Here is a 21,330-nt window from a genome sequence, read left to right on the forward strand (position 1 = left end):
TATTGGGTACGTTTTGGAAAAGATCACGACTCGATGACGCAGCTGATACTTTGGAGTTGTTTTAATTTCGACCAATTTACAAAAAAAAAAAGAAAAAAAATTGATAAAAATGGTAAAAATTTATCGTCTGAAAAAATAAATAAAATTTAATTTTACAAAACTTACAAAATTTCACCTATACCTAACAAATTGGCAGTAGGTATTAATTAATTAAATAAATAAATATTATGAACAACATTCCTAAAATACACAAATTCAAAAACGAATACCAGTTCTCAAGAGAATGGATATCTCGAGGTTCTCAATTGAATTAACCTGCGATCCATTTCATTCGCCATCATCGCTATCAAAATCGATTGCTTTTCGAACCTTCCTCACTCTAGACTTCCTGGCAGATGCGACAGTCTGAGCTGTAAACATAATTAAACAAAATTAATCGTAAAGTATTCGGCGAGACTTCGACAAATCTGCAAGATAATTCGATATTTACGTGTTTTAGCATTTTTAGGAGTCTGCGTCGGTGTTTTGGTAACTTTTCCAGGTGTTTTAGGAGGTTTGAGAAAATCTGCTTCTAGATTATCGATTCCTTTGGTAAGGATGATGGAAATTTTATTCTCCAGTTCCAATACAGCATCGATGATCTGAAATTCGAGTCGATATAGTCGCCCATTTCTAATTATATCGCAATTGTGAGAAAAAATAGGTGCCTACACTTACTTTGCTAGCCTTGACTTTTTTACAATTAATGATGATTGTGATGAAATTGCGGTGCACTTTGGCATAATTCAGCTTATCAGCGTAACATACGATATTGTCGAGTAGTTTTTGAAACGAACGCTCCGAATAGGTAACTAGAGTGAGACAGTATGATAAATCTTCGCATTGACGTTCGTCGACCGCTCCTCGTAACCGTTGGCATAATTTTTCAACGATTGAATCGATGTGACGATCCTTTGTGATTAATTTCATTAAAACCCTGATGAAAAATACCGAAGTTGAATATCGGAGAAATTGATTATCTTTGAAATAATTATCGTCGATGTCGAGTTATTACTTTAGAATTATTTGGAAAGTTTGTTCGTTGGGTCGATGATCCGGGTGGGATAATCTGGATATTATATCGGCCATAACGTTGTACAACGTGTTACCTTTCACGCTAATTTCGTAGAATAATTTTATAGCCAAATCTGCAACCGAAGAAAAAAATAATTATTTAAAAACGAAGCACTAGGGGAATAATTAATTAATTATTAATATTCTCGTAGGCCTTACTTTTGACCGCTCTATCCGAATCCACTAAACATAATGCAACATCAGACATCTGACCCCTAACTTTAATCATTTCGTTGGTAATCAAATGCGATATTATAATTAATGTCGTATGTCGTACTTTTGCAGATTCATCTTTCAACCTGAAAAATTATACAGTACTTGAATAAATTTTCGTTGATAATCCGAGCTCACAAGGGAAATATATTTGAACCAAAACTTTGTAAATTGGGAATAAAAAAAAAAAAAAAAGAAACGTCCAGAAAATAATAAAAGTTTTAAAAAATTTCAGATTGAAGTCAATTGGGAACTTTTGAAAATTAAAAAATTGAAATAAATGTGTTTTCCGACTACCATGAGGTCACTGAGCCCAAACTCAATGCGAGTTTTGGACGCTTACTGCCTTTTACAAAAAAATACACTGATTCAGATTTTTCCTGAAAATTTTTATTTTCCAAAAAACGACGAACCCAGGCTCAAAATTCTGAGCTTTTTTTGGTGTCGTGTGACTTCGAATTAAAAACTAGAATTTTTACAGGATGAGTCTATATCAAAATTGAGTCATCAAAACCAGACATTTCAAGTAAGAAAACCATGAAAAAGCATTTAAAAAATGTATACATTTTTTTTTGAAAATTCCATGTTTTGTTGAAATTTTTTTTTTTCAAAAATGAGTATCTAGACATGAAAACTCCTATCACCGGAATTCCAGAAATTTCCAAGACTTTGATTTTACGATTAGGCAACTGCAACTTTTATAAAAAAAAATTTAAAAAAAAGGTTATAGGTAAATCGATTATTATAGAGACAAATGAAAATTTTAGCACCACAATTTCGCCTTTTTTAATGCAAATTTTCTGAAGAGAGGAGAAGTAGTGAGTATAATTTCCTAAATCATTTTTCTAAGTACAAAGTACAAACCTATTATAGAAATAACTTGTCCACACATCGATTGTATTCGGAAACCTGAACATTAAATCACCGAAAGCCACAATTAAATTGATTTTCACGTCGGGTTCTTCGCTTCTTTCCAACAAAGTAACAAAAAGCTAAAACCGAAAACAAGAATTAATCAAAAAAAGTCTCGAGATCAACGAATACTTAATAATGAAAAAAAAAATCGAGTAAAAATCAACCTGAATATTTTCGGAACAAAATTCCGAAGATATCATCATAAGCTTAGATAAGGCTAAGGACGCAGCTGATTTCAGACGAGTATTGTTATATTTTTTCGGATGTTTGCAAACATACAAGACAATCGAGCTGAAACAGAAATCGATCCACATTAATGACTTTGTTTGTTAATTTTGATTTCACGAATATGAAAAATAATGAGGAACCTCAATTTCGCTAGCACAGTATTTTTAAAGAGTAACTCTTCTTCGCATACGATTCTCACAGATTCGGCAATTTGTTCGTTAGCCAGTGCTTGGGAATCATCTTCGAATTGATCGCTTGTTGTAACGTTTTCGTTGACACTCTACGTAAAAATATATAAATATATTATCAAAGGGATGAAACGTAAATTTTCAAAATTAAAGATAGGTATATTTACTTACTTTTTGCAGGGTCGAGTTGGAGCTGGATTTACTTTTACTTTTCTTTTCCGGTTTTTTCTCTTTGGGTTTATTTTCTGCCATGCGACGCTGTTTCAATTCATTAAGCACGTCATTTTCCAAGTACTGCCATTGACTGGTAATATTAAAATATCGTCTATTAGTACAGAATTTTCTAGTTTATTAACCACTACTCGAGCTTTCTTTGAAAGAATATTTACCAAAATGCTACGTGACCAATAATAAGGAGAAATCGAGCTAAAACTTCTTCCTTACAAACTATCTCACTGGAATCGTCAACTTTTTCTGTACAAAAAATAATACAAATAGGTATTCAATGTTTCGTTTGATTGATATTTGATCAATTCAAGTTGATCAATTACCTGTAGAGATTTTTTTATGAAGCCATTTCAAAATATTACCGCATGTAGTGTCCGGGAATTCCGATAGCTATAAAAAAAATTAAGAACAAAAATTAAAAACCGAAATCGAAGATTCGAAAGAGCGCGCTATTTTATAAGCTTACTCGATAAATAATGGTAATAGCTTCCATAGCGATCTCCGGATACTGTCCATTATCCAAATTTGTAAATTCTTCTTGAATAATGAAAGTCAACTTTTGAAACAAATCAGAATCCTGGGCGTGCCTTCAAATGACGATAAATTACTTACAAATACTCAAAACTACAATTTTTGATCGTGACGAACGTACTTGATTAAAACTCCTTTTTCGTTCTTTAATCCGAACAATGCGTGGAACATGATGCAAGTTTGTTTTAGAAACGAATAATTATTTTTATTAGCTATGTCCAGACCGTAATTGATAAGCATCTCCATGTTGGTTTTGATAATTTCAGGTTTTGCACTAAAATCATCGTATAAATGAACAAAAAAAATTACAAATTGATCAGTTCTCTATAGGAATGAATCAAAATACGTGTAGGAAAAGATACTTGCCTGGCATACATCGAAATTAACACAGCAGCAGCGGTACTATCTTCGACGCTGATATTTGGCGATTTTCTGGCATATTTATCCCATAAAATCTGAATTGAAAATAAATAATTAAATACAAAATATCTAATTGGGAACGAGAAGGTGAGAACGATCATTTACCAATATAAATTCGCGTCCTATGTAATCATTCGTGACCCACTCTTTGATTAAATTTTCTAAAGCGTATTTCTGCTCATGAGTGACTTTTTTCAGCAACGATGTTAATTTTTCAACAGCCTAAAAAAATAATCATTTCACAACATTGCCAATAAAAATGAGAATTTATTTTAAAAAAGTTACTTTAAGAGCAGCATTGTGCTTCGATTCATCTTCATAGTCCAAGTATAACGCTTTAAATGTATTTTTCACAGCATCTTTGAAACCAACTTCCTTGGAGTTAATCAATAATAACATATTTCTAACACCTTCATCGGCACCGGCGAGTTCAAATTGATGAGCTACTTTGAAAAATTCAATTGCTTCGAATACTTCGGCTGATGACCGGGTCATCATCAATTCACCAAGTATCTTGGTAGCTTTACTCATCGTTTCAACGAAACGAAGAAAATCCTTCAAAAAAAAAAGGCGAATAAAGAATAAAATCAAGCGAAGCTTTTGCTATTCAAACACAGATCACGTACTTCGCAATAGGTGAGAATAGCTTTATCGTTGCTAAATTCGGTATCTTCGAGATCTTCAACTTTAACCGGTTCACAGAGGACTTCTTTAACATCTCTTGATTTCTTACAGCGAGCGAAAATTGGAATAATTTCTTGCTGGGGATCGACTCCAGTTCTGCATAAACTACCTAATATCCATTCGTAATATTGAACTTTATCAGCGTGTGATTTGAGTAAACTGAAATGAAAAAATTTATGAAATATTTACAATAAATTAAGGACATTTTATTCGAATAAAAAATTTAGCTTACCTAAGTTTGTTGATATTTTCCGATTCAAATTCTTTCAACAATGTAAAAATATTCTGCTTATCTTGTTTCAGAATGAACTTTCTCAATTCGGATAATTTTTTAGAAAAATTATTTACAGAATCTTGAGGTGAACTTTCCTCCGAATCTTCTTCGTTTTCTGATTCTGAACACGAATCTATAGATTTTCTGCTTTCATCGGCTTTATCATCTGTAGCTGTTCAGAAAATTCAAGAAAAAAGATTAAACATCATTGAACTTTTATCCATCTCCAGATAGTATTAGACGAAATTTTGTAACATAGTTTGATACTTTAATTCTGTGATTCATTTTGATGAGCTCTACCTGTTATTTGTTCAGCGATATAATCCGAGATATCAGATCTGGTATAAAACCAAATTTTAAACGCAGATGGCTGATTCTTCTCCAGCTCAGTTTGAATCGATTTCAATTTAACAGCTCTTAAATTTTGTTTAACACTTTCAACATCAAGCTGGAAAAAAATTGAAAGACTGTAAAACGAAAAATTCAGATTCACCGAAAAAAAAAAATTAAATCTAAGGTTAAGTACCAGTGCACCGTATAAATTATCTTCCAACATCGCTGTAATCAATTGAATTGCATTTTTAACGACATTACTGCTTTTGTCTTGCAGTCTACTCATAGCTTCTTCCAATAGAGGTATAATGTAACTCGTTGGCACAGCTTTTTGTTTGTAAATAGAAAGCCATAATTTTAATGCCTACAGAAACACACAAAATCTAAGTAAAATCCACATATAACATTTTCAACAGATGAAATATTAATAACTCACTCTAGATCGAACGAATGTATTCAAATCGATAATATGATCTAATAAATGATCCATGAAATTATCGCGTATTTTTTTATTCTCCTCAGTCAATTGTTCGCCTTCCGGATGCAGAACACTAATAATAATCTCCGCCATTACCGTCAGCGTACAAATCCGCATGCTGTAGGGCTGCGGAATAGATAAAATGTTTAGAATTCCGGTGCGAATATGCCTTTGATCAGTATACAAAAGTGCATCATACATCGTAGCCGAGACTTTGAACGAGTAAATTTATACAAGGCAGAATAAGCGCTGGCTGTTGCTTGGCTACTTCAATAATGAAATTTGAAAACGATTTTGAGCTCGAGCTATCCGGCGTATACGTATCGATTTCACTTTCAGTTTCTATGATTTCTACGATCAGTTCTTTTATTAGAGAGCGACAGTTGAATTTTTCTACTATAAGAACCACCGTTTGGGCTAAAGTGCTGTCTAGATGGTCGTACAGTTTTAGTAGCTGCAAAGTAACAAAATGTCCATTAGAAAACTTCGCGTATTAAATAAATTCAGTGGGTGCGAAATTACTCACTTGAACTATTTTAACTTTACAACTGATTCCATTATTATATTGTTTAATAAGGATGCCTAGAATTTCGTTGATTATATCACGAGTTGGCTTCATCGACGCAGAAGTAACAGCAGGTTTCTCCAACACGAAATAACAAGAATCAGCAATCATCCTAGAAATTCAAAGTATTATAAATATCTTCTGGATTGAATCGTGTTTGTACTAAGAGATCTACGATACCTGACAAAGTCTTCTTCAACCATTGGAGGATCCCATAATTGCTGTAGAGGTAATTTTATAATATTATTGATATTCGTTAAAATTTCACGTTCGTTCACTTCCCAATCCCAATTATGATCTTCCTTCAGCTTCATCATTTTAGTGTTCTTTTTCCGTTTCTGAAATATGTTCAGCATTTAAAAAAACATCATTATAAATAAATTAAGATTTCGTTCAAAAGAAATACACACTTCGTTCAGCACCAAACTATAGGTTTTATCAATTTTCTCTTGGAAAGATTTCATCAATTCGATGATGATGTATAATAACATTTTAGTAATATTCAACATTTTGAGCCGTAACTCCGAATCTATTTCTTCTTCCACTAGAATACTACTGAGATTGTTGTACAGCAACTTGGACTCTGTGACAGAAAATATATCTTATTAGTGTTTTCTGAGTACAAATTTGAACTGATGAATTTACGTATACTTACGTTTAACTATGACATCGTCGTAGAAAGATCGTAAAATTTTGAAATCCAGGTCATTAAAACGGTATAATGTGGAGAACAGTGTAGGGAAATATTCCAGAATGAAGTCACATCCAATTTCACTGGCGCAGAGTTTACATTCTGTAATTCATATTTCATCAAAGTAACTATATACCGGTTTCATTTTCAGCAGTTAAAATCGTAATTACCTTCGATTTTGATCTTGAGATCGTTGATTTCGTACAGTACAGATACCACATATTGATTTACAGAATCTGTAGATCTCAAATCTTCCCTTTTGAGAGGTATTTTGAATTCGAAATCCAACATTACCATCTTGAAGTTTTGTAGGTTATTTATTTAGCAGATGCTTCGCGATAAAATATAATCATCACAAAATAGATTGAATATACGACCAACGTAGAATTTCAGTTCATTCGGAATTGAGAAATAAAATAATAAAAAATAAAGGACATGAAAACACGGAAATTATCAGTTTTATCACAACTTTTGTTTTGAAGAAAGCGTCCACAAAAATGGCGCCAAAATTTCAAACTAGTTGTGTAGAAATGACTCTTTTCGGTCACGATTTGTTCGTGAATCGTTTGTGTAAGTTAGCTGTTAGTTTAGTTTCGGTTATCGTTACCGAATAAAAGATGCTTCAGGAAAATTGGGAAAATTCATCGGAAAATGGGAAACCCAATTGTCTACTAGAAAGATCCTTGAGAGACAGGGTGGCAAGAAACATACTCAACTTATCCATTGAAATGAAATTTTAACCGGCCAAGATGATTGAGGAAAGACCATTTCATTTATTTTTATTCACCAAAAAAATTCGACGCTTCATCAACAAATTTCAAAACAAGATAATTTATTAGCAGAACTTTTGTTAATAAATAATTCCAACAAATTTATTATACAAAATCACATTTTTACAAAGTAAATAAAAAGAGGAGAATATACGTAAAGAAATACTACAACATTACGAAATTCACTGATACTTTTACACTGATTTTATTTAGTTTTCAAATGAAATATTTAGTAATGCGACCACCACGCGCGGAGGATAACCGTCAAATGAATAAATTACAAATTACAATTAGAAATTTAACAACCACTATCTTACCGTCAACGTAGCAGTATCACTTCGTTGCATATAAAGAAACGGAACGATTCAACACCGAAACAAAAATAATGAAATTTCAACTACAAAGTATTATACCGTAATGATAACATAAAATCGTACATTTTCTTTTAATAAATAAATATGAATGTTTCGTAAAATAATGTTAAATAACACAAAAATCAAAAAATTCGTTCATAGAATAAAAGATAGGCTTCTCTTTTCAATACTTGTTCTTCGGACGTGACTTTTGATACGTTAGAATCACTGATACAATACCAGGTGCTGGAACTACTTTGATCTTCTTCAATCTTTCGTTCGATGTTCTCAAATGTTAAATTTTCCAATTGTACCGAGTTGTTTGCAGATTTTGGTAAAAATGCTCTACGGTAACTGTTTTTCTCGACCGGTTTCCTAGCCTATAAATGAATTGAAAATTATTCGTAAACTTCGTAATATAAAAATGAATTCACAGTTAGACGACGAATAAACCGATATTCTCATTACCTTTACGTAAGCAATGTAATGACCTCCTTGCAAAGACCCACTATGAACCACAATACCGTATAACGAATACAAAATTTTGTTTTGGCCAGGGATCAATAGATTCTGCGAAAGAAAAAAAATCAATTACTCGTAATTCTGGCTACAAGGTAAAACATCTTTCAAGACGTAAAAACGTACCTGGCATTTAGCCGAGCAAAAAGGAGCTATATCGAGGATGAGAGGGAAATCAACAGGCTTCGAAACTTTACGCAAACTGGTGTACATAGCTTGAAAACGTTTCAGATGAAGAATTAATATAGGAGGAGGAGAATTTATAAGTAATTGCTTAGTGGCAGGCTGATAAACTGGTTTTTTTTTTTCATTTTCTCCAACATCTGTAGAAGAAAAAAAATGACAGCTGTGAGGGAAAAATCGTTCAAAATGCAGATCAATAATACGATTTCGATTAAACGTCACGTACCTTTGTTTTGTCTATCAGTGCACGAATCACATTTCACTTTATTATTTCCAGTTAGTATTTCAGATGAGGTGAAATGAGCCAAACACGACATTATAGAACCGTCATCGTATCTGTCAGTAGGCTGTAACGTGGCGTTGATACCTTCGTCTTCGGAAACATCGTCGGCGTTATCTTCCTCGGCAGATCCGTCATCGTCTCCATCGGCTGCTTCATCATCATCTTCGAGATCGTAATCGTAATTATCGTCTTTCTCTTCAGCACTGCCTCCGCTACTGCTGGAATAACCATCGCATGGCGCGACTGGTGAATTCTCCAGTCTACATCTCATATCAGGCGTTCCTGGTACGAATGGATCGGATTCGCCGACTTTATCGTCGTAGAAAGAATTCACTATCGCTTCTATATCATCTGGAGAACCCTAAAATTCAAACCGATATTTAAATTGGGACGTTGGGAATTTCGTTCACTTAGAAAATCCAGTACTTACTTTGTTGTCGACTAATACAGCTTGATTGGGTGTGCTATCGTTATTGAAAAACGAACTCGTGGAAGCTACATCATTTTTAGGTCCATTCAGGATCGATGATTCTACCGTACTAGCTTGAGTTGGTGTTTTAGAAGAATTCTCAACTGTTTAATCAAAATCGTGAATTAGAAAAGACACACACGAAAGAGTCGATTTTAACGAAAATAAATTACCTTCGCTATTAGTATTACTATTACGAATCGGAGATGATGAAGATGAATTTACTTCGCTTAATGCTTCGGCTAGAATTTCATTTCTACTATTTTCTATCGATGCCTGGATATTGTTATTCTGAACAGGAGATGTCGCTTTGGCAGAGCTGTATCCTGATTCATCGACATCCTTTTTGTCAGTCGAAGGACTCTTCGCACTTTTATTTTCATCATCTGAATAAAGCAATATTATTTGATAGAGATTTCTCAATTCAAGCGCTCAAAAAAGTACAATGTTTTCAATTACCTTTCAAACGTTTTTTAAATTTGGCTAATTTTTTCGCTTTCCTGGCTGCTTTATTTTCCTTCTTCTTCTGGTGACTCGATTTAGGCCGATTTTCATCATCATTGAAGACATTTTTCCTTCTGGCCAACGTAGAAGGTTGTACCTGAAAGTATACACACAAATTAATTTTTCATTCAATAGGATAAGAGGAAACATCGTGATCACCGATAGCTTCGAAACTTACTTTTTCAAAAGACACAGGCAAACTCAAGTCAAGGAAATTCTCAATGACTTCAGATTTATGATGACATTTAGTGCACTGTACTGTACTAACTAAAGTGCCTTTAAAAACTTGATCAGGCCTTATGTTCACCAATTCGGTTAGTTTCTGATTCAGACTCTTTGCCAAAGCTCGTTTCTTTTCGTCCATCTCGTCTGGATGAGCTTTCTTACTCAACCCACAATACGCCAAGATATGACCTTGATATCGCTGAAAATGGCAATAAAATCACTATAAAATGAAAACTAGAGTACGAGGTTCATACGAAGGGATTTCAACTCACTCGAATATCTTCAGTTTTCACATTATCTAATAGTTGCCTAAGAAGCTCATGAGAATCATGTTGATTATAACCAATAAACGTACGACATTTCTTCCTCAAAGTATCAAGAAGCTGACTGGGCTGAAAAACGCCACTCGCATCGCGAGTCATTTCCCTCAAAGTATGAGCTAATGATTCCGTTAATGGTCCCCATTTATCTAATTCGACAGTCTGCGAAAAAATTAAATTTATCGTTGAAGAAAATACATATAAAAAGGTAAAATCTTTAAAAACAGCTACATGAAATAATGTCACTCACCATTTGTTTGGTTTCACCGTCTTCGGTGATATTTAACGTAGCCCTTTCACCAGGTTCGGCGATTTCGAGTAGAACATCTAATAAGAACGGAGTTTGAGCTAAGCATTGAAGAACTGAATTCATGAAACACGTATTTCCGAGATTCATTAAACCCCTAGGAGATGGCAGTTGCCCAATTTTAGGCGAAGGAAGCGTTGTTTTACGTAATACATTCACAGAACACGCCGACGATGGAATAACTGCATTTCTATTATACTGAGTGGTAGATTCTGCCTCACCGTCCGTCATCTCTGGATCTAAAGTAAAATTGATATTAATCCATGCTCATAATGGCGAGCAAAAGAATCAGATTCAACACTACGTACCGAAAGTGGTCATCTTTGGTACTACTCTCGACGGTTTACCTTGCTCTTGTTTCAATAAATTGATTCCCTCTTTCAATTTACCACTACTTTCTACTGGCACATTGATATCGCATTTATGACATCTGAAATTTAACACATCGAGAATTGCAGTCAACGAAACAAACACATATCATAAAAAATGCCACTACGTACCGAACACTCCAGTCTGTAATCTTCGCACACAACGTATGAGGATCTGAACGAGGAATTTCAAAATGCTTCACCAAATGCTCGTCGCAATTACAAGCGCCACATTTCAAACACAATGATAAATCCTGATAAGCAGATCTTCAATTAATCAATAATACTCTCGAATTGACCAGAAAATGCGAACCGATATTTACCTTCTCCTCGAAATCACTCAAAGATTGGCTTTTACAAGTGACACATTTCAACGAAGCAAACCCACCAGCACGTAAGATACCTTTTCTAACTGAAGTAGCATCAATAGCTTTGTTAATATGCTGGCAGCCAGATTTCGAAACTGGATCAGCTGAAGGAACTAGAAAATTACGACGAATTAGAACGAGATGTTTCGAAAATTCATCTGATGGTTAATTTTACACTTACGGTCGCTTAAAATAACAAATCCATGCACTTCGTGAGGATTCTCGCAAGGTAGACTTTTAGTAATCAGTTTCTCAGGACTACCAGCGTCTTGGTTTTGCTCTTCTGTTCTAGCCATCGAATGGTAACATACATTATATATTATACTGTATCAAAGCAAAAACAAATGATAACATATATCAGTAACACAAAAATGACTAAATAATTCACTATACTATACGATAACTAAGCTAATGAGTCATTTTCCAGGATACGATGAGTTGCAATAAACATCAAAGTACTCCACATATAAACGGATGATAGATGACATACATCAATCTGGGACAGCTAACGCTGCATAAACTTACGGTGAGTATCTACTGTAATTCTACACCATTTCGCTAAGCTACATTACTAATTCATTCGTTGCACTTTGCACTTACTGAAAATAAACAAAAGCTTGAAAGATACTCCGTTTTACTAATCCGATAATGCCATTTCTTCCACGTTCAATAGCTCTGATAATTCCTACAATTAAATTGCACTGGTAAAACGGTAAATCAACGTGCTTAGAGGTTACTAATTTTTGTGAGCGTATCATCATGAATCATGAACAATGCAGACAAGCAAAAAAAGAAAGAGAACAATCTAGAATGGAATTTTCATCTTTGACTTTCGTATTTCATCTGTGATTCGTCCATCTTTGATAAATTTAGGAAAAATTAACGGGACCAGGACATTTGACCCATGCGACATATGACCCATGCGACATTTCACCCATGTTTTTATCAATTTTGGATATTCACAAAACGACATTTGACCCATGCGACATTTAACCCATGTTCTGATAGATGTTTGCATCAGACCAATATGCGATATTTGACCCATGCGACATTACACCCACATGAATATCCGATGTGAAATAGACATTTCGCCCATGCGACAATTGACCCAGGGTAATTCAAAATAGCGACATTTGACCCAGGCAACAATTTAATTACAAATTGGTACAATTGACCCATGCGACATTTGACCCATGATGTTATTAATGCTGCCATTTCTCCTTTGCGACATTTGACCCATGCGACATTACACCCATCTCGGAACGTTGTGCGTAAGGCAAGATCCAGGTAACGCAGCGCCGCTGCCAACCTATAGATTTTTGAAACGTTGAATTTACCAAGGATGGGAGTTGTCAGTGTATGCAACTAACACGACTGTCTCCCTTTTAAAATATGTACTTGATTTGATTTTAGATGGTAGCGGGTGGGTCAATCCTGATATTTTTTTTCAAACTGGTTTATTTAGAAATGCGACGGACAGAAATGCTTACTGTAGCTACAGTATAGCTACTTCCCTCTGTACACCCTCTACCTGCTCTATACTAACTATGTAACACCTACTAATGTAACAGTAAACTGCTAAAGACCCTTCCGACTTCACCCTCCCCCCCCCCATCGCCATCCCATGAATGAATGAAATAGGAAGACGTGAAGTCACCAATGGTTGAATGGCGGAATCGTTATTTCAAGCATATTGTACCTATGTATGTAGATGTACATAAGTACGTAGTTAATTTTAATTTTTATAAATTAACGTAAGTTGGATAGATTAGAGGATTAGACAGAGACGAGACCATGTGTTGATGTTTTCCCCCGGCGTTATACATATTTATACGAATGTGATACATAATACCCCTAATTTTAAGTAGCCTACTTACAAGAAAGAACCTCTTGAAGTATGTCCGCCACCGATTTGAACGGGGCCGCGATTTTCGGAAAGAGCCATGGTCTAACACCCCCTAAACCAAATTTTCAGCTGCCCAACTTCATATCTCGATATTTGGCGAACGTTTGAAAATTCAAAATTTGACTGTTTTTGGTGATTTATGCTTTCTTCAAAAACGTACGTATTTGATGAGTAAAAATGATCAAAATAAGTCCTAAAACTGATATCAATCCCCCAAATCCAAATTTCACCATTTCCAACCATTCTGGAGCCTCCATCGCGATTTTTCAATTTCCCCAGAATTTTAAATTTGCTCCTGATGATGTGAATATGAAGTTGGGCAGCTGAAAATCGAGTTGTGTGTTATGCTCGACCTGTTTAACGAATTTATTCACATTTGAGCCGAATCTGGAAGGGACACCTCAAGAGTGATTTTTTAAGCAGCTTTTTCTTCAAAATAAAAATATCCAAAAATCAAAAATTTCCAGTTTGCGAGAAAATTTTGGAAATTTGCGCGAATCGCAGTGTTTCGTCATGAATCAAACCCACGAGGGGCAAATTTCGCCATTTCCAACCATTCTGGAGCCTCCAGAGCTATTTTTCAATTTCTCCAGGGGCTCCAGAAAGGCTGAAAATGGGGAAATTTACCCTCGTGGGCTTGATTAATGACGAAATACAGCGATTCGCGCATATTTCGATAACTTTCTTGCAAACGCGAAATTTTTGATTTTTGGATGCCTATTTTTATTATGAAAAAAGCTGGCCAAAAAACCACTGTTGAGGTGTCCCTTCCAGAATCGGCTCAAATGTGAACACAATCGTAAACAGGTCGAGTATAACACACGACTCGATTTTTAGCTGCCCAACATCGTATTCACATCTTCTGCAGCAAATGAAAAATTCTGGAGAAATTGAAAAATAGTTCTGGAGGCTCCAGAATGGTTGGAAATGGTGAAATTCGCCCTCGTGGGAACTCGAAATTTTTGATTTTTGGATATTTTTATTTTGAAAAAAAGCTGGTTAAAAAACTACTCTTGAGGTGTCCCTTCCAGAATCCGCTCAAATGTGAATAAATTCGGGAAACAGGTCGAGTATAACACACAACTCGATTTTTAGCATGTCCAACATCGTATTTACGTCTTCTGGAGAAATTGAAAAATCGCGCCGAAGGCTCCAGAATGCCTGGAAATGGTTAAATTTGGATTTGGGGAATTAATATCAGTTTTAGGACTTATTTTGATCATTTTTACTCATCAAATACGTGCGTTTTTGAAGAAAGCATAAATCACCAAAAACAGTCAATTTTGAATATTCAAACGTTCGTCAAATATCGAGATATGAAGTTGGGCAGCTGAAAATTTGGTATTGGGGGTTTTAGACCATGCTCTTTCCGAAAATCGCGGTCCCGTTCAAATCATTCTTCAAAACATCCATTTTGGGAGTAAATTTATCAAAATTCATCAACTTTGAACAGAATAACGAGGTAATAATAATAACTGCACGATATAGGTAACTATACCTACCCAAGTAAAAATTTATTTCCCTCCTAATTCGTGGTCACTGAATTCGAATTTGAAGTCAATTTAAACCTCAATTCTGCAATACGAACAAGCCCTTATATTGTCAAATTTCACCCCAAAAATTTTTTTTTAAACAGTATAGGTATAGGTACCAACATATCGCTAATGTAGGTATATTGCTATATTTCAAATTTTTGATCTAATAGTTACAACGCGAAAAAATGATTTTTTCACAGTTTATATTTTATTATTCACATCCATACGTTGAAGAAGTTTAGTTCTGATCACTTTTTCTACTATACGAATCGCTAACTTACAAAAGGACAAAAAAAAATTGAAAAAAAATCAAAATTCGTCCATTTTGAACTAAATATAACCAGAAAATAAATGCGAAACAGGTCTACCCACTAATTCGAGGTCGCTAAACTCGAATTTTGATTCCATTTTTATGCAATTGTAAACCCTGCCCCCTCAAGCGCATTTTACTACAAAATTCACCCCCACTCTTGACAATTTTATTTTTGTTGAAAAAATAATCTACAGGCCTATCAATGGTGTTTTGATTCGGCCATATACAAAAATTCAGCTCATTCGGTTAGTTTGTGACCAAAATAACCCCAAAAACGCATTTTTGGTACATTTCTCGCCTAAGCGAGAAATATCCATGTGCTGTATATGAGCTGTAGTCCACTTTGCATCGTGATCTTAAAAACGAGTAGAAATAGTGAAAAAATTCATTTTCTGAAGTTGTAATCGTCGGAAGAGCCTGAAATCTGGTACATGACTGTTCCAGTACCTCATTGATGCGTGTGTACAAAAATTTTTCCAAAAAATAAATTTCAATAGGAGGGGGGAGAATCTTGAGATAAACTTTGTGGTGAGAGTTCTGGGTTGAAAGTTGGGCTGAAATGGAATCATAATTCGAGTTCAGCGACCTCGAATTAGTGGGGGACCTGTATGGTGTTAATTTTCTGCTCATATTTAGCTCAAAATGGACAAATTTTAATTTTTTCAAAATTATTTTTTGATCAATTTATAAGTGAAAGAATTGTTTAATCAAAAAAATGATGATAACAAAAGTTGTTTAGCATCTCGTGTACTAATGAAATACATGGATTTCAAATGATTATTACCAACTTTCGTCTACCTACTTCCCACCAAGTTGGGTAGGTAAATGAAATTAGGAAATTAACACTCGAAACTCTCATATTCCACTAGTACTTGGCATGCTAAACAAGTTTTGTTATTGCATTTTTTTCGATTAAGACAGCCATTTTCTTATAATTGAGCAAAACAGAATTTTAAAAAAATTAAAATTTGTCAAATTTTGGGCCAAATATGGCCAAAAAATTATCGCGAAACACGTTTCCTCACTAATTCAAGGTCGCTAAACTCGAATTTTGATTCTATTTTACCCCAACTTTAAATAAGAAACCCTCACCATCAAGTTCGTTCCAAAATCCACCCCTCCCCTCCCAAAATTTATTTTTTTGTAAAATTTGTGTACAGACACATCAATGTTCTACTGAAACAGTCATATACTAAATTTCAGCTTGTTCGTTTAATTACAACCCCAGAAAATTATTTTTTTCACTATTTCTGCTGGATTTTTTAGATTGCGATGTATAGTGGAGTACAGCTTATACTCTTAAAGTGGATATTTCCTGCTCAGGCGAAAAACAGTATAAAAATGTGTTTTTTGGGGTTATTTTGGCCGAAAACCATCCGAACAAGCTGAAAATTGGTATATGGCTCAATCAGAACACCATTAATTAGCCCGCAGATTACTTTTTCAAAAAAAAAATTTCTTATGGGCGGGGGGGGGGAATTTGTGGTGAAACACAATTGGCGGGATTGGGAAGTGCAGGGTGAATAGTCGTGTTGAAATTGAATCAAAATTCATGTTTAGTGACCTCAGATTAGTGGGAACGCATGTTTCGCGATAATTTTCTGGCCATGTTTCGCTCAAAATTGATGAATTTTGATTTTTTTCAAAAAATTTTTTTGATCTATTTCAAGTGAAAGGACCATTTAATCAAAAAAATAATGATAACAAAAGTTTTTCAGCATGTCAATTACTAGTGGAATATGTGAGTTTCGAGTGCTTATTTACCACTTTCATTTTCCTACCCAACTTGGTTGGAAGATAAGTAGACAAGAGTAGGCAGGCCTTTTTTTGTATTTCTTTTCTGACGGGGACGCTGAATTGAAGTTGCAAGCCCCTAATTTTCATCCCCCCCACTCGGTCTCTGTACATAATTTGAATTTTTGAGAGAAAAAAAATCGAAGTTTCAAACTTTAAATTTTTACAAAATTTCATCAAATGGAGATGGAAAGCTGAAATTTACTTATCTACACACTCCAATTTTAACACCTTCTGAAGACGACTTCAGGTTGGTTCAAGTCATTTTGGAGCTTCCAGCGACTTTTTGAAAATTACTGAATCTAGTAGATTTTTTTGAAACTCGAAAACGGAGATGGAAAGTAGAAATTCATTCTACAAACTAATTTCAATACGCTACGAAGTACGAAGTGGACTGCTGGGTGATTTCAAGTTGTTTTAGAGCCTCCAGCGACTTTTTGAAAGGTCGTACGGCGTTTTTTGGAAAATTGAAATTTCCAAAAAGTAGCTGGAAGCTTCAAAACCATTTGAAACCACCATGTATGCGACTTTATATCGCATTGAAATTACTCTACGAAATAAATTTCACTTTCAATCTCCAATGATGAAATTTTGTAAAAGTTTAAAGTTTAAAAAATCTGCTGGAGCCTCCAGTAATTTTCAAAAAGTCGCTGGAGGCTCCAAAATGACTTGAACCCACCTGAAGTCGTCTTCAGAGAGTGTAAAATTGGAGTGTAGAGTAAATTTCAGCTTTCCATCGCCATTTGATGAAATTTTGTAAAAGTTTAAAGTTTAAAAAATCTGCTGGAGCCTCCAGTAATTTTCAAAAAGTCGCTGGAGGCTCCAAAATGACTTGAACCCACCTGAAGTCGTCTTCAGAGAGTGTAAAATTGGAGTGTAGAGTAAATTTCAGCTTTCCATCGCCATTTGATGAAATTTTGTAAAAATTTAAAATTTAAAAAATCTGCTGGAGGCTTCAGAATTTTCAAAAACTTGCTGGAGGCTCCAAAACGACTTGAAATTTACCGGCAGTACTTCGTAGCGCATTGAAATTAGTTTGCAGAATAAATTTCTGCTTTCCAACTCCATTTTGATAAAATTTTGTGGAAATTTCGAGTTTCAAAAATGTTCTGGAGGCTCCAAAACTGCTCAAAACGGTTTGAAACAGTTTTCAATCGATTTGGCATGTCAAAAATATGGTATATCCCAAATTTCAGCTTTCTTGGTCAATTGGGTAAAATTTTGATTTTTCCCTTCATTTTTGGCCTGAATTTGATTTTCAAAAATTCACCAAAAATCTAAAAATGCACTTAAGCACTTGAAATTTTGACAGATGAAAAATTTTTGCCTGATCTTTCGATCTACCTTGTAAGGTTTAAAAAATTTCGTGCAAGGCCTATGTTGGAACCCAAAATCTGTGATTTCGGCTGATCTGTCAATCAAAATGTCCGCCATTTTGTAAGTAGGGCCACTTTTTTTTTTAGTACAAGGGCTAGAAATGTTCCTCAGGACTCCCCCTTTAAGAAAAAAGTTCTCCCAGAGGATCGACGGGGGGGGGGGGTGCAATTATTCTTGAGCGGTCTCCCCGACGTGCAAAATAAGTACTGAGGTACAAACTTGAATGCTAAATTTTAGATTTACGAATTTTCATCGTAATTCTGATCTCGTTTTCGCACTTTACTATTCCGATAATTCAACATTTGTTTAAAAAGTTACCAAAATTTATTCATTTTTTCATTTTTTTCAAATTCGTTCAATTTTTAGTTTTTATGGAATTTTTTTGATAATTTCGATTTTTTCTTGGGGGGGACGACGTCCCCCCGAGTCCCCACCACAAAAAAAAACCCTGAGAGTAGGTTTTCCACTAGTGCTCGACACTCTGAACAAGTACTTGTGCCTTTATCATTTTTTCCATAGGAAACTTTTATAGAGCAAAAAAGAGAATTTTGAAAGAGGGGATGGGCGGATTTTTGATAAACTTGGTGGTGGGGGTTCTAGGTTCAAAATTGAGCTAAAATAGAATCAAAATTCATCAATTTTGCTAAAAATACTCTAAGCTAGAATTTGAGGGTATTCATCTTTTTCACTTTTCCAATGTCTTCAAACATCCCAAGACGTTTTTTAAGCAGGCGGATGTCGAAAATATAATTTTTAGAGCTAGCGAAGCAAGAGCAAAAAGCTCTCGAGAATCAGTATTTCTAGAGGTTTAAAAAACGATGTTTTTTTTGTGTGACGAGTATCTAGGCAACTTTAAGCAGTTTTAAATTCAAATAATGATTTTTTTAAAATTCAAAATTGAAAATAAAATTAAAAATCAAATGAGCCCGAGCGAAGCGAGAGCAAATGCTCTGAAAAATTAGTACATATTTTGAGAGATATGAAAAATGATGTTTCTTTGTGAGACGAGTCACTTATAACTTATAAGAAGTTTATTATTGTGCTTCAAAATATTAATTGTATTCGAATTAGGTATGATTTTTTTTGAATCGCTCGGGCAAAAGCTCTTGATAAAGGGAGGCCCCAGAAAGGCTGAAAATGGCCAAATTCGCTCTCGTGGGATTAATTAATGACAAAATACAGCGATTCGCGTAAATTTCAAAAATTTTCTCGTAAAAGGGAAATTTTTGATTTTTGGATATTTTTATTTTAAAAAAAAGCTGATCATGCAAAAAACCGCTCTTGAGGTGTCCCCTCCAGAATCGGCTTAAATGTCGGTAAATTCGTTTAACAGGTCGAGTATAACACACAACTCGATTTTCAGCTGCCCAACTGCATATTCACGCCTTCTGCAGCACCTTCAAAATTCTGGAGAAATTAAAAAATCGCGTTGGAGGCTCCAGAATGACTGGAAATGGCGAAATTTGGATTTGGGGAATTAATATCAGTCTTAGGATTTATTTTGATTATTTTTACTGATTAGGTATGCACGTAGGGTAGGTACTTTTTTGAAAAAAGTATAAATCACCAAAAACAGTCAATTTTGAATTTTCAAACGTTCGCCAAATATTGAGATATGAAGTTGGGCAGCTGAAAATTTGGTTTCGGGGTGTTAAACTATGATCTTTCAAAAAATCGCGGTCCCATTCAAATCGGAGGCAGACACCTCAAGAGGTTCCCTTGTTAGGTACGTATAATTTTAGGTAGGTAAGTGAAGAATACGTTTAAATCATGTTATATCAATTACATGAATTTCTTAACATTCGAAAACTTGACTTTGTAAGTGGATTTTACTCCTACAGTGAAAACAGATCAAATGCAGAATGCAGCATAGGAAATAAAAAAAAAAGATCGTCCTCTTTTATACTATACTGTAGCCGAAGGGTAGTTTTGTTGGAAAAAAAGAAGAAAAAAAACAGGTATATCCCAACATTCCTAGTAAGTATTTATTTACGACCCTGCAATAAACGAAAGCATTGAAATGCGGAACCATACTGTGACGAGAGTACACATGGCTTTCCCATATAAAACAGAGAATGAAAATTGAAAAGGTATATTTTGTATTTCACCGCACGCACTGATTTTTAAATACAGGGAAAGATCTAAAAGAAGTTTTATGTAGAGGGTTGGCTGCCTTTGATTTCCTCTACTGCGTAGTGCTACTTTCACAATATCTAGAATTCTACTTCATATTCATGATGGGTGTAATGTCGCATGGGTCAAATGTCGCAAAGGAGACGTTTCAGCATTAAATAACATCATGGGTCAAATGTCGCATGGGTCAAATGTCCCAATTTGTAATTAAATCGTTGCCTGGGTCAAATGTCGCTATTTTGATTTACCCTGGGTCAATTGTCGCATGGGCGAAATGTCTATTTCACATCGGATATTCATGTGGGTGTAATGTCGCATGGGTCAAATGTCGCATATTGATGTGATGCAAACATCTATCAGAACATGGGTTAAATGTCGCATGGGTCAAATGTCGTTTTGCGAAAATCCTAAATTGATAAAAACATGGGTGAAATGTCGCATGGGTCATATGTCGCATGGGTCAAATGTCTCACTGCCAAATTAACTTTTGAAGAAAATTAGTTTTTTGAAGAATAGCAGAGTTTTTTGAAGAAAGTCGTTCTCTGTGTTGTCAAAAAATAAAGTATAACGACGTTTTTCATCAAGTAATCGAGGCAGAATGCTCGAATTTTAGCAAAATCGAACGAAATTTGAAAAATAATGTCAACAAATCAAATTGTCGACTCAGCAAAATTATGATGATGCCTGTCTATTTTGGAATGCGATAAGTCAAATTGTCAACAAAAAACATTTTTGATAATTT

General features: G+C 34.6%; 2 protein-coding genes across 3 annotated transcripts; both read right to left on the reverse strand.

Annotated features, from left to right (window-relative positions):
* Nucleotides 1–104: 104 nt before the first annotated feature.
* On the reverse strand, nt 105–7,328 carry Cap-D2 (CAP-D2 condensin subunit). The gene is made up of 27 exons (XM_065362791.1): nt 7,032–7,328; nt 6,826–6,963; nt 6,581–6,753; nt 6,351–6,508; nt 6,132–6,282; nt 5,805–6,059; nt 5,564–5,731; nt 5,321–5,491; nt 5,095–5,242; nt 4,753–4,966; nt 4,463–4,679; nt 4,122–4,391; nt 3,942–4,058; nt 3,783–3,871; nt 3,538–3,690; nt 3,352–3,472; nt 3,209–3,275; nt 3,047–3,131; nt 2,829–2,961; nt 2,610–2,749; nt 2,406–2,532; nt 2,191–2,318; nt 1,273–1,412; nt 1,055–1,187; nt 718–976; nt 491–641; nt 105–410 (listed from the first exon to the last, which is right to left on the reverse strand). The coding sequence occupies exons 1-27, from the start codon at nt 7,156–7,158 to the stop codon at nt 328–330; spliced, it is 4,116 nt and encodes a 1,371-aa protein (XP_065218863.1). The 5' UTR covers nt 7,159–7,328; the 3' UTR covers nt 105–327.
* Nucleotides 7,329–7,676: 348 nt separating this feature from the next.
* Nucleotides 7,677–12,311, reverse strand: Usp16-45 (ubiquitin specific protease 16/45). 2 transcript variants are annotated; one of them, XM_065362766.1, is made up of 15 exons: nt 12,131–12,311; nt 11,712–11,854; nt 11,486–11,643; nt 11,295–11,416; nt 11,103–11,224; nt 10,738–11,033; nt 10,440–10,649; nt 10,121–10,366; nt 9,898–10,039; nt 9,612–9,824; nt 9,400–9,542; nt 8,913–9,330; nt 8,630–8,826; nt 8,453–8,554; nt 7,677–8,364 (listed from the first exon to the last, which is right to left on the reverse strand). In XM_065362766.1, the coding sequence occupies exons 1-15, from the start codon at nt 12,289–12,291 to the stop codon at nt 8,128–8,130; spliced, it is 2,910 nt and encodes a 969-aa protein (XP_065218838.1). In that variant the 5' UTR covers nt 12,292–12,311; the 3' UTR covers nt 7,677–8,127. The 2 variants fall into 2 exon arrangements, with proteins under 2 accessions (XP_065218838.1, XP_065218839.1); XM_065362767.1 differs by having other exon boundaries at nt 12,056–12,195.
* Nucleotides 12,312–21,330: the final 9,019 nt, after the last annotated feature.

This window comes from Planococcus citri, chromosome 4, assembly GCF_950023065.1.
Source record: "Planococcus citri chromosome 4, ihPlaCitr1.1, whole genome shotgun sequence".
NCBI classification, from domain to species: domain Eukaryota; kingdom Metazoa; phylum Arthropoda; class Insecta; order Hemiptera; family Pseudococcidae; genus Planococcus; species Planococcus citri.